The sequence below is a fragment of the Schistocerca piceifrons genome, chromosome 3 (assembly GCF_021461385.2).
Source record: "Schistocerca piceifrons isolate TAMUIC-IGC-003096 chromosome 3, iqSchPice1.1, whole genome shotgun sequence".
NCBI classification, from domain to species: Eukaryota; Metazoa; Arthropoda; class Insecta; order Orthoptera; family Acrididae; genus Schistocerca; species Schistocerca piceifrons.
The window spans coordinates 435567510-435581733 of NC_060140.1; the positions used below are offsets into that span (position 1 = coordinate 435567510).

The 14224-nt window shown below is 38.7% G+C and overlaps 1 protein-coding gene across 1 annotated transcript in view; it reads left to right on the plus strand.

Moving 5' to 3' along the window:
• The window catches only part of LOC124789320 (chitobiosyldiphosphodolichol beta-mannosyltransferase), an 86428-nt gene that overhangs the window by 39648 nt on the left and 32556 nt on the right, over positions 1 to 14224 (plus strand). The window contains exon 3 of the mRNA XM_047256635.1: positions 12869 to 13128. Within this exon, the coding sequence (XP_047112591.1) occupies positions 12869 to 13128 (260 nt within the window). The remainder of the gene's footprint in view (positions 1 to 12868; positions 13129 to 14224) is intronic.

The window sequence follows — 14224 nt, forward strand, 5'->3', positions numbered from 1 at the left end:
GTAGGATGTACTCTTTGCCATGCACTTTTGAGTGATTTGCAGAATATAGGTGTAGAACTAGGTATGAACTCTACAGGTTACGTTGGGTTTTATAACATGAAAAGGCATGGCAGAATGCCAGTGCCCGTTGTTCTAGATTGGAATAGTGGCACGAGCACTTCTCTATAGAGCAAGGAAGATGAGGAAATGTAGCTTTGAAGCTGTTGATATCTGTGATTGTGTTGTGAGTGGAACTTCTTGATGACTCCTAAAATCAGAGCCCATTAGTTGCAAATGAGTAAGTTCATTTGAATTTCCATTATTTTATTGGAAAATGAGGATGGTTAGTCACTCTGAGCTCTTTTAATTTCAGCCTATTGTGTAATATCCTGCCCCCCCCCCCCCTCTCCCGCCCCCCACCCGCCCCATGGAGATTTTGCCACCGTCACACTCATGTAGCTGCGGCTTCTGTTTTCATAGATCTATGACATGCTAGCTCTGTTTAATTGTGGTTCACCATTTCTTTCAGTGCATTGCTGATAGTAGATGCTCAAGAACATATGTGTGCCCATCAATAAACATTAAATGTTCAGGTCAAGAAACTGGCTTCCTTAGAAATACATGTGCCATGGAGGGCAAAAAGTCTGTTCTGAATAGCACAGGTAAAATATTTCTCACCATAAACAGTGAAATTTACTGTGAACTTAACAATTTATACGTCTGTCCGAAAATTCACTGTCATGTATGTTACAATCACACTCACATCTTACAGGAAACAGGAAACAAATGAAATTATTTTATTGCATTTCTGGGCATTGCATCATATGAATAGATCATGACTGGTTTAAACTCCTTAGTAAATCATTATCAGTTGTTTTGAATCCATTGCTATGTAACTTGTCATCTGAACAGACCAGGAGAGGTGCCCTTTTGGCTTGTTCAGTCAAGGAATTACTGTGTAATGTATTCAGAATATTTATTGATTTCTTGCTAAGAAGTTAAAACTGGTCATGATACCATTTTTGTAACTCGGTGTTGAAATATACGATAAAAGAATTTTGTTACATTTTGGCCACTGTGTTATCCTTAAACAGTGTATGTGGTGTGTGTAGGAAACAAATGATCAGCCACATCTTTGTATAAATTTTCAATGCTTTCTGAATGACCTTTTTTATGTAGTATGCAACAACTGTTACTTATATACTGTAAAAAATATTGGCCAGATTTAACCCAATGGAAATGGAGATGAAGTCCCAAGCTTCTTGACAGAGCGTAGGGGAACGATGCGGGAGACCCGCACTGCCGTACTAGGCAAGGTCCTAATGGAGATGGTTTACCGTTGCCTCCTTCCAACTGTAATGGTGATGAATGATGACAATGATGATGATGATGATGATGATGATGAAGACATCGATGAAGACAACACAACAACACCCAGTCATCTTGGGGCAGGTGAAAATCCCTGACCACACTGGGAATCGAACCTGGGACCCCATGCTCGGGAAGTGAGAACACTACCATGAGACACGAGCTGTGGACAATCTAGCATAATACTGAATTATATCTTATTCATGTTACTGCTTATTTGAAATGCAATCTTTTTCGGTGTGACTACCTAATAAAGTACAATGAACAGATCAGTGGTTACTTTATCTTCTGTCTTCACCAATTATTTAATGGTACATCAAGGGGGTCGTACTTTATATTGTCATGAGCTGTGCTGCATGCAGTGTCTAGGAATGGCTGGCATTGTTGGCCAGTGTGCTGCAGGATGTCAGTTCAAATCTGATCACCAGAAAATATTTGTTATTTAGTATGTATTATTTCTAGGAGGTTCTCAAAATTTCTTATTTTTGAATTGTTTGCATATTTTGGAATGTTTATGTAAATAGTAGCGTACACCACCTGGGAGGCAGTTGTTTTCTGTGTGTGTACATTGGTGGCCGTAATAAATGTGCTTTCAGTGATAAAAATCATCTGCACCACCTACATTACAAGCAGTACATCATTCCACAGGTCCATATACTCAGGAGACCAATGGATTCCTAAACAGCAGTAAGCCAGCTGCACATCAGGCATCTATCATTGTTTTCTGTAGACACTGGCCAGGACTTGAAGAAATGGAGGAAAGGATTCACCTGAGTTACCAAGTACAGTGAGTGGCATGACCTGGTGTGTTTGGCAGATGTGTACTTTTATTTGGATAGCAGAGCCCAGCAGTGGTTTGAGAACTTTGAAGAGCATCCTCAATATCTGGACAATTTCCAGACTAAACTGAAGAAGACATTTGCTGACAATCAGCAGCTGCAATATGCTTCAGGAATACAAAGTCACAGTGACGTACAAAAGTGGATGCATACACAGGGACACCAACTGCCTTTCAAGGAATCCTTTTAGTGAAATACAGAAGAACAGGGCCCAGTGCCGTAGGGAAACAACACAATCTTACGTACATAAAGTTTTGGTCCTGTGCCTCATTTTGAATCCAAATATGACAGAAGCTAACAAAATCTCACACTTGATGAAATAAGCCACTGAGGACTTGTACCAATCTCTTCTGGGAGATGTCACAAGAACAGAGGAATTTATCAAGTGGTACCACCACATTGAGGAAATGCAACACAAAAAGAGTTGGATGAAAGGGCTACACAGACTCCTGAATGTGGTCTCTGTGGCAGTTGAAGAAGACCACCATGACCTCGTCTCTCATATGCCATGTACTAAGAGAAGAGATACAGCGATGTGTGGCAGCTAGAATGTCAGACTGAGCACATAACAGATAGCGACAATGAGTGTTGACCTCATATGTTGGGAGATAATAGATGGTGGTAAAGAAAAATGGTATCAACCTTTGGTACCAGTCTCAACCACCAGTTGAACATGTTGCGAATAATGGTCATGGCAAACTTGGACTCATTCTGCAGCTGTTAAATGACAACCCAGCATCTGAAATGCACACAGAACAACACACATTTGGACAGACGTTTGTAGGATGGAGCATAACACTACATTATATTTCAACTATGAACACACTGGACACTCTGTACTTTGTTGCAGAGAGAGATGATGAGTGTTCAGCAACTGTTGTGGTGTGAGATATCTACCATCATAGCAGCTCTGTTCACACCGACTCCACATGATTATTGTCGACCTGTGAGATGAAGCCCATTGCCATACCCTGGACGAGGACACTTTCCAGTGTGCTGTAGCTGTTTCCATCGCCGTACTGGGGTACCAGCATCTCACCTTGCTACTAACTATAGGAAAATAAGTGAGGTGATTATCTATGGAAGTGAGATTGCCACAGATGTAAATCCATGTGGTAAGTCTCTTTGACATCATCAGCCCTTGTTATTTGTCAGTTTAACAGAATGTGGTCATAATGTTGGGACTTCTTGCAGGAGTCACAAGCAGGCATAGACTGTGAAAGGTCAGAGCTCGAGATTGATGAAACCATTCCAACAAGCATACATAAGAAATGTTGCTCTAGGTGGTTGTTTGCTATTGCAGACATTGCTATCCTACCTTCATCAACAAGATAAGTTCCAGTCATCAGTTTAGACACTCAGTTAAACTATGAAGCTTTTGTCGATTGCGAAATGCTACTCAGGTTCACAAACACAATGTACACACTGCCAATGATCATAAGCAGTGCAGCTGCCCAAGGGGAAATTTGGGTTTCCAATTATCAAGAGCAACCACAACTCACCCCTAAATATATGCACAGAGGAGCTGTCGAACCAGTGCAATCTTCACTACCACTACAGGCAATGCAATGGAGTAAATTACTATTGAACTGGTAGCTACTGTCTGACCTTACTGAGGAACTATGTCAACATAGGGTGTAGCCACTCTGCACCAATTTGTGGATTCTTTCAAATCCAGAGTGAAGAAAAGGCATACCAAGTGGCCTATGGTAAAACACCATATCAGCACAGGGGATCATCCACCAAATATGTAAACGATCTTCCATCTAGTATAGAAGCAGCATTAGTTCTTTTTTCAGATGACACTAGTATTGTAATCGATCCAAGCATACATATAGAAACAGAAGAAATGATAAACAAAGTTATTAAAAGTATCATTGACTGGTTTTCTGCGAATGGTCTCACCCTCAGTTTTAAAAAGATGCAACATATTCAGCTCTGCGCATCTAGAGGTACTACACCAGTACTATGTGTAACACATGGTGAGGAAATAATAAATAGGGTGGAAACTTCAAAAATTCTTAGCGGTCCATACTGATGAGAATTTAAACTGGGGAAAAAAATTATAAAGGTTGTACCAAAAGTAAGGTTCCCAATTAGCTACAGCCTTGACGGAAGGTGCTAGGTTAAATCCGACAACAGTGCCGCGCACAGTGAATCCCTCACTCTCGAGCCCGCCCATCCGCAATTCGCTCAGTGTTGACTTGGCAGCCGTCAGAGATGGAAGTGTTGATCGCCACTTCCGCCAAGCGTGAGGTCCGAGCAGTAATCCAGTTTCTCCACGCGAGGAAGTTACCGCCCACGGAGATTCATCAGCAACTGACTGAGGTTTATGGTGAAGAGTGCATGTCCATTCAGCACGTCTGCAAATGATGCAGGGCTTTTGCTGAGGCTCGCACGGAAGTTCACGATGAAGAACGGAGTGGAAGACCCCCAGTTTTGTATGCGATTGTCCAGAAGATCAACACTGAGCTGCTCAAAGATCAGAGGGTCACTGTCCATGAACTTGTTGAATGCATTCCTGAAGCTTCCCATGGCACAACTGAAAGAACTTTAACAGACACGCTGGATTATCGCAATGTGTGTGCTCGCTGGATCCCCCAGAAGCTGACTGACGGGCACTAGGAGCAACACCTCAACTGTGCTCAGAAGTTTCTTCAACAATGCATGGGGGAGGGAAACAAGGAGAAGTTGTTGGACCCCATCGTCATAGGAGATGAAACGTGGGTGTTTCATTACACTCCCGAAACAATACAACAATCTTGTCAGTGGCATCACTCCAGTTCACTGCCACCAAAGAAATCCAAACAAACGCAATTGGCAGGAAAGGTTATGGCTACTGTGTTTAGGGATTGGAAGGGGGCACTCCTCATCGATTTCATGCAACCTGGGACGACAATAACCTCTGACAGATATTGTGAAACATTGACCAAACTCCGGCGAGCAATCCAGAATCGCTGGAGAGGACGACTGAAGGAGGGAGTAATGCTTCTTCATGACAATGCTTGACCACACGTCACTCATTGAACACAGGAGCTTTTGAAGAAATTTGGGTGGACCGTTATGTCCCATCCCCCGTACAGCCCGGACTTAGCCCCCAGCAATTATTACCTCTTCCCCAAGCTAAAGGAACACTTAGTGGCAAACGCTTCAAGAGCGATGATGAAGTTCGAGCAGAGGTCACACACTTCCTCAGTGGGTTGTTGGCAGGAGACTTCTTTGACTTAGGAATACAAAAGCTGGAGCACCATCTTCAAAAGTGTGTCGAAAAAAATGGAGACTATGTTGAAAAGTAGACAAAAGTGTAAGCTTTTCAATGGTGTATAAATTAATAACAATAAACAGTGTTTTCTATTTGTAAAAAATATGCGAACCTTACTTTTGGTACAACCCTCGTGTTTTGAAACTCCAAAAACAACTTAGTTCAGCCACATTTGTGCTTAGAATCATTGCAGATCTTGGGAGTGACAAATCAGTAAGCCAACATATTTTGCGTATTTTCATTCAATAATGTCATATGGAATAATGTTCTGGGGTAACTCATCTTTAAGAAAGAAATCTTCATTGCACAAAAATGTGCTGTGAGAATAGTATGTGGTGCTCACGCATGATCATCTTGTATAGATCTGTTTAAGGAGTTGGGCATCCACATATATTTATTTCCTTGTGAAGTTTGTTGTAAATAATCCACTACAGTTCAGGAGAAACAATGAGGTACATAATTACAATACTAAAAAGAAGAATGAAATTTATTACTCCATGTTAAGGTCGACTTTAGCACAAAAAGGGGTACCTAACGCTGCAACAAAAATTTTTGATCATTTACCCAGAGATATAAAATGTCTGACGGACGACAAAATAAAATTTGATAACATACAGATAAAGTGTCTTGTTGACAACTCCTGTTCTTTAGAAGAACTTCTATCATTGTAATGTGTAAAAGGTGGTAGGCAGGAACTACTAACTCACATCTGTATATCTTTTTTTTCTCTTGTAATCGTATGTACAAGTTAATGTGTGTTGTGAATGTTTAATGACTTGTTCCGCATCATTACGATCCATCATGCAAAATGATCCATGGAACATGTTACTAACTAACTAACCAACCAGCACTCATATAGTGTGTCGCCAGCTGAACAACACGTAATTCAAGATGAAGTGGAGAAGTTGCTAAAGGATGACGAACCTTCAGAGAGTCCTTGGTTCTCTCCAGTGGTCCTTGTGGAAAATGGTGTTTTTGCATTGACTACTGATGGCTGAACAAAATCACAAATCACAAGAAAAGATCTCTATTTGTGCCACACGTTGATGGCACCCAAGAGTGGTTGAAAGAACTGAAGTATTTCTTGAGTATGGCTATGCAGAGATGGACTGCTGGCAAATCAAGGTTGACAGAGCTGACTGAGGAAAGATTGCCCCTGTAATGCATGATGGCCTCTGTGAGTTCTAAGTTATGTTGTTTGGACTGTCTGAATCCTTGACAGATTCATAATGTGAGAAGTTTTCTTGGAGTATGCTTGTGCTATGGGCTACTGATAAAAGACCTGTATACCAAGGCATGTCCCTTACAAGAACTACAGGGAGATGGCCAGTTTTCTTGGAACGGTGTTAAAAAAATATATTTGCTTGTTTCTAAGGAGGTGCTAGCATCTTCACCAGTCTTAGCATTGTATGATGAGAATGCTGAGACAGAACTTCTCTTTGATTGTTTTTCGATAGGTGCAGTTCTAGTACAAATTCAGGTAGGTGCTGAAAAGGTCGTAATTTGTGCTTGCAGGGTACTCTCCAAGTCTGAGATGAACAACTCTACAACTGAGAAAGTGTGCCTTGCATTTGTGTGGCCCATCAACATGTTCTGGCCATATTTATTTTGTAAACCATTCCCTATTATGATGAACCACAATTCTCTGTGCTAGCAGACTAGTTGAAGGATCTATCAAGTTGACTGTTAAGAAGGGTTCTGTGACTTCAGGCATAAGTTGTCACAGTGGCATACAAAGCAGCTGCATGTACAATGATGCCAGCTACCTTTCAGGGAACCCTTTTTGTGACATACAGTAACATGGACGAAATATTAGCCATTACTGCATTAAATGTCATTGCTGCTGAAGAGATGGAAGATCCAGTATTACTGAAAACTATAAAACCTTTGGAGGAAGAGTGGACCAAAGGGGAATTCCAATTAATAAACAGGATTAGAGGTACTATGATCTTATGGGGTGCAAATGGTTGCTAATCTTTCCATGTCATATACAGCCAGCTATCCTGAAGTATTTCCACAACAATCCAACATATGATAACCTGGTATTCATGACCAAGTCTCTGTTGATTTGTTGGACACTATGTGAGTCACTGTAAGGAATGCCAGTGACAGAAGCATGTGCTGCAATTACCTTCAGGGAATCTGATACCATTTCCATCAGCAGCAGCACCACCAACTTTCCACAAGATTGGAATGGATTTCTTTGGGAAGTCCTTAAAGTCAACAAAATCCTGAATCAATAGACATCAATCTGCACAGCCTACCTAACATGCTACCCTGGAACTAAAGTTGTGTCAACTGCTGAAGCTCTGGAAATTGCAAGGTTCCCTGTAACAGACATTATTTTGAAGCACAGAGTACCCCGTATGATGATCTGCGATTGTGGAAAAATTTTCCAGCTAAGACTAGTACCAGAGGCAACTTCACATCATGGTGACGATTGTGTGACATCCACGGATCAGTGGCCTCACGTAATGCTTTAATGAGATGTTGACAGATATACTCTCAATAAATGCTGGTATCGAACTGAAAGATTGTGATACAATACTGCCTAATATGACATTCGCATATAACATACTGAAGCAAGACTCTACAGGCTTCTTACAATTCTTTCTGGTGAGAGGCTGAAACAACAGTGGATACAATGTTCCCATTTCAACTGATTCTCAGGATGACTACGTAAAAAACCTCATTACTAGGACTGAAGTAGCAAGACAGTTGCATTGCATATGTTCCCTGGATGCCCAGGAGGTGGACTAAAAACCTTTAATGCAAAGCACTGGCCAATGAGACACAGTCTGGTAGACTTGATATGGATTTTTATGTCTATGTGGAAAGCAGGACTATCAGAAAAGTTACTAAAGTACTAGTTTGCATAAGCAGGGTTTCTTTCTTGTGGCAAAATGCAAAAAATGGTTGGTGGAATCGACTATTAAAGTACTTGGCAATCCATCCAGGATACATGCCATGCCCCTGATACTTGAAGGGAGGGTGGTTATTAGTGAGCAAGAAACCAATTAAGGACTATTATTTGTCAGTAACTGTGTCACCTTTGAGGAATAGGCATACAAAGAGGCCACATATACAAACACAAGAGGCATGCTGAATCCCTTCTTATGCCATTCTTTTTATGATTTGATCAGAGAAGGATTTTTGCAAGTTTTGGGAAGTAGGTTTAGATTAGATTAGATTGGATTAATACTAGTTCCATGGATCATGAATACGATATTTCGTAATGATGTGGAACGAGTCGAATTTTCTAATACATGACATAATTAGTTTAATTTAACAACATACTTAAGTTAATATAACAACTTTTTTATTTTTTGTGTTTTTTTTATATTTTTTATTTTTTACTTTTTTATAATTTTTTTTTCTTAATTTATATCTAAAAATTCCTCTATGCAGTAGAAGGAGTTGTCATTCAGAAATTCTTTTAATTTCTTCTTAAATACTTGTTGGTTATCTGTCAGACTTTTGATACTATTTGGTAAGTGACCAAAGACTTTAGTGCCAGTATAATTCACCCCTTTCTGTGCCAAAGTTAGTTTTAATCTTGAATAGTGAAGATCATCCTTTCTCCTAGTATTGTAGTTATGCACACTGCTATTGCTTTTGAATTTGGTTTGGTTGTTAATAACAAATTTCATAAGAGAGTATATATACTGAGAAGCTACTGTGAATATCCCTAGATCCTTAAATAAATGTCTGCAGGATGATCTTGGGTGGACTCCAGCTATTATTCTGATTACACGCTTTTGTGCAATAAATACTTTATTCCTCAGTGATGAATTCCCCCAAAATATGATGCCATATGAAAGCAATGAGTGAAAATAGGCGTAGTAAGCTAATTTACTAAGATGTTTATCACCAAAATTTGCAATGACCCTTATTGCATAAGTAGCTGAACTCAAACGTTGCAGCAGATCATCAATGTGTTTCTTCCAATTTAATCTCTCATCAATGGACACACCTAAAAATTTGGAATATTCTACCTTAGCTATATGCTTCTGATTAAGGTCTATATTTATTAATGACGTCATACCATTCCCTGTACGGAACTGTATGTACTGTGTCTTATCAAAATTCAGTGAGAGTCCATTTACAAGGAACCACTTAGTAATTTTCTGAAAGACAGTATTGACAATTTCATCAGTTAATTCTTGTTTGTCAGGTGTGATTACTATACTTGTATCATCAGCAAAGAGAACTAACTTTGCCTCTTCATGAATATAGAATGGCAAGTCATTAATATATAATAAGAACAACAAAGGACCCAAGACTGACCCTTGTGGAACCCCATTCTTGATAGTTCCCCAGTTTGAGGAATGTGCTGATCTTTGCATGTTACGAGAACTACTTATTTCAACTTTCTGCACTCTTCCAGTTAGGTACGAATTAAACCATTTGTGCACTGTCCCACTCGTGCCACAATACTTGAGCTTGTCTAGCAGAATTTCATGATTTACACAATCAAAAGCCTTTGAGAGATCACAAAAAATCCCAATGGGTGGTGTTCGGTTATTCAGATCATTCAAAATTTGACTGGTGAAAGCATATATGGCATTTTCTGTTGAAAAACCTTTCTGGAAACCAAACTGACATTTTGTTAGTACTTCATTTTTACAGATATGTGAAGCTACTCTTGAATACATTACTTTCTCAAAAATTTTGGATAAAGCTGTTAGAAGGGAGATTGGACGGTAATTGTTGACATCAGATCTATCCCCCTTTTTATGCAAAGGTATAACAATAGCATATTTCAGTCTATCAGGGAAAATGCCCTGTTCCAGAGAGCTATTACACAGGTGGCTGAGAATCTTACTTATCTGTTGAGAACAAGCTTTTAGTATTTTGCTGGAAATGCCATCAATTCCATGTGAGTTTTTGCTTTTAAGCAAGTTTATTATTTTCCTAATTTCAGAGGGAGAAGTGGGTGAGATTTCAATTGTATCAAATTGCATAGGTATGGCCTCTTCCATTAACAGCCTAGCATCTTCTAATGAACACCTGGATCCTACGATATCCACAACATTTAGAAAATGATTATTAAAAATATTTTCAACTTCTGACTTTTTGTTCGTAAAGTTTTCATTCAATTTGGTGGTAATACTGTCTTCCTCTGCTCTTGGTTGACCTGTTTCTCTTTTAATAATATTCCAAATTGTTTTAATTTTATTATCAGAGTTGCTGATTTCAGACATGATACACATACTCCTGGATTTTTTAATAACTTTTGTTAATATAACACAGTAGTTTTTATAATTTTTGATAGTTTCTGGGTCACTACTCTTTCTTGCTGTCAGATACATTTCCCTTTTCCAGTTACAAGATATTTTTATACCCTTAGTAAGCCATGGTTTTGTTACAAGGTTTCTTACGAGTATATTTAACTATTTTCTTGGGGAAGCAGTTTTCAAATGCATTTACAAAAATGTCATGAAATAAATTATATTTTAAATTGTCATTAGGTTCACGGTACACCTCATCCCAGTGTAACTGCTGTAGGCTTTCCCTGAAATTTGCAATTGTTAAATCGTTGACTGAACGTACTACTTTGGAGGACTGTTTAGTATTGCTGAATGGAGCTATGTCATATATTGTAACTAGCTGTGCACCATGATCAGAAAGACCATTCTCAACAGGCTGAGCATTTATCTGGTTAAACTTATCTTGGTCTATAAAGAAGTTATCTATCAGTGAGCTGCTATCCTTTACCACCCGAGTAGGAAAATCAATAACGGGTGTCAAATTGAAAGAACCGAGTAATACTTCAAGGTCATTTTTCCTATTACCCTCTTTCAGAGAATCTACATTGAAGTCCCCACAAATAATAATTTGCTTCCCCCTGTCTGACAGATAGCACAACAAGGAGTCCAAGTTTTTCAGAAATAGATGAAAATTTCCTGATGGGGACCTATATACAGTTACAATTATAAATGTGCCTTTATTTAATTTAAGCTCACAGGCACATGCTTCTATATGTTTCTCTACACAAAACTTTTTTGTTTCTATACTTTTTGCACAATGATAACTTTTGACATATATGGCAACTCCTTCTTTCTGAGTCCGATACAGACATTCATATCATCTTTGGTGTTGATTGGTGTCTTACTGATGGCCAACTCTATATTCCAGTACTTATTACTTCCACCAAATAACAGCATTCGAGGATGAATATTTCACTTTGTATCATATAGCACTTCGTATGGAAACTTTTTGACAGATTAAAACTATATTCGGATTGGATCCAAATATGGACCCCTTTATTTCATAGTCATTGTTCTTATTGAATACCCTGAGATATACAGGCATGGTGTTTTTTTTTTTTGACAACAGCCTATTTTATGAGAAAATGTTTTTCTTTATTTTGGCCATCACAAGAATTATATATTTATTCCAACAGCAACAAAGAAGTGTGCATTTTATGACAATGTTATACTGTGCTGGAATGCATCAACCACTTTCCTGACAGTGATTTTCAGAAGGCATTCTCCATGAAATGCAAATTTCTGTAACCCTCCAAATCTCCACGACACTCTGGTCAGATTGCATCTCCTCTTCACAGAGTTTACTTGCAAGATCATTCATGTCTTTCTAACTGCCTTTGCTGTAAAACTTGTCAAATGAACTCTCGTATTATTACCGATGCCAACCCAGTTACTGTCATGATCAACTTAATCAAAGGGAGAGCTACTATGAGGTGAATGTAAAAAAACAACCTCTAAATACTTTTCCACCAGATCATCAGCTCATCATAATCTGCAGCATCTTATATGCTGTGTTTTCCCCATTCATAACATTTATTTATGTCTCACCTTCTTTGTACTTTTCTTTTGTTACACAATTAGCTCCATCCTTCCTTTTCTTTGCCATGTGTCTCTTCATTTCATCAATGCTTGTAATCCCTATTGCATCTTCATTATGTCTAAATTACCAATTGTTGTCTCTGCCACTTCTAGACTTTCAAATCTTGTATCTTGCTTGCATTTAAATTGTGCTTTCTTTCTTGTATGGTTCGGTTTTTTTCTTTGCATGATGAAGGATTACATGGTAATTACTAAGTAATATTGTTTAATGTCATATTTTTCATTGATTTCATTCTGTACATGTCCCCCCCCCCCCCCCCCCCCCCGCCCCCAAAGGTCCTTTAGAGGTATCACAATTCATATAATATTTAAGGTGATTTTCACATGAGCACAATCAGGGAAAAGCATAGTTCCTGCTTGTTGTTGTTTCTCACCTCGGTCACTCAAGCAGTGAAATAAAATGACTAAATGTTACTTCGAGATTAACTAAACACTCAACTGTAAATGACACCTATTTTTTGCTATGTTAGTAGTAAATGCTTTCGTTTGTATATTAATGTAGCAAGTACAGAATTGTGTAATTAAAGTAACAGATCTTATTCTTTTCTTAGGGCAACAACACACTATGATAGGCCTCCTCACTACTTTCGTCCCATCACTGATATTGAAAAACACAATCTCTTTCAAAAGTTGGCTCAGATATATCCAGTCTTTGGCAGTAATGATGATTGTGTCAATGCTGCAACAGCATTTACGAAGATGACTGAAGACGGAAAAGTACTTCTCAGACATGATCGCCCTGCATTATTAGTCTCAAGCACCAGCTGGACAGAAGACGAAGACTTTTCTATATTGTTGTCTGCACTACAAGGTAAATAAATGTGCATATACCATGCAGTTATAGTGAACTGTTAATTGTATACAGGTAAGATGGAATTATGTGGAAATATTCAGGTTGTTTACAAATTTAAAATCTGCATCAAAATGAAATATACAGTTTTGTTTGTTTTGTAATATAGTGAACATAACTGAAAGTCTTACATTTTCTCTTTTTGTCTTAGTGCATTATTTAATACTACTATGGCTGACTTTTGGATCTCACGCATCATGCACATATGGTGTTTTTTTGTTCACTTGTCTTCGTTATTTCTGATCGTGTGCAAGGTATATGGAAAGCTTTCTGTGAATAGTATCTTTAAAGAGCAGCTAAGAGCTCATATTTAATTGTCAGAGAAAATATATAAATGAATTACGCAGAGTTTGTGTACTATCAGTATTATTGTGAGTATTAGTTGTAATTGTGAAGACACTGTCACATAATGAATTTTCACTGCATAGCAGAGAGTCTACTGATTTGAAACTTCCTGAGATTAAAATTGTATGCCCGACAGGGACTTGAATCTGGGTCCTTTGCCTTTTGCAGGCAAGTGGTCTACCAACTTTGCTGTCTTACCCAAGCATGGCTCATCAACCACCCTCACAGCCTTACTTCCATCAGTATCTTGTCTCCTACTTTCCATGCTGCACAGAACGTGAACAGGAGAACTTACGTGAAGTTTGGGAGGTAGGAGACAAGGTAGTGATAGAAGCAAGCTAAAACGATGTCTAAGGATGTTCTTGTTGAAAATAAATGCAATAACCCATATAAATCTTATTGAGGTGGCATAGATGTGTTCTTGAACAGCAGTCAGGGTTTGAGACTGCCATAGCCAATTATAATAGTGGGTAAAATCTTTGGGAAGAGAAGGAAACTGTAATTTTCTGCAGCCAGCGAGGACAACACTATGGCCCTCGTGTCAGACATCTGGTACAAGAAGACTTTTGAATGATGTTGCATGCAGACAGATTGATGCGATTCCTGTAACTGAGACTGAGAGAAAGATGATGACTCTTCTCATTTAGTGACTCTTGCCAGGTAAGGTCATTTAGAGTTTTATAACATGAACAGGTGTGCCACCACAACTATG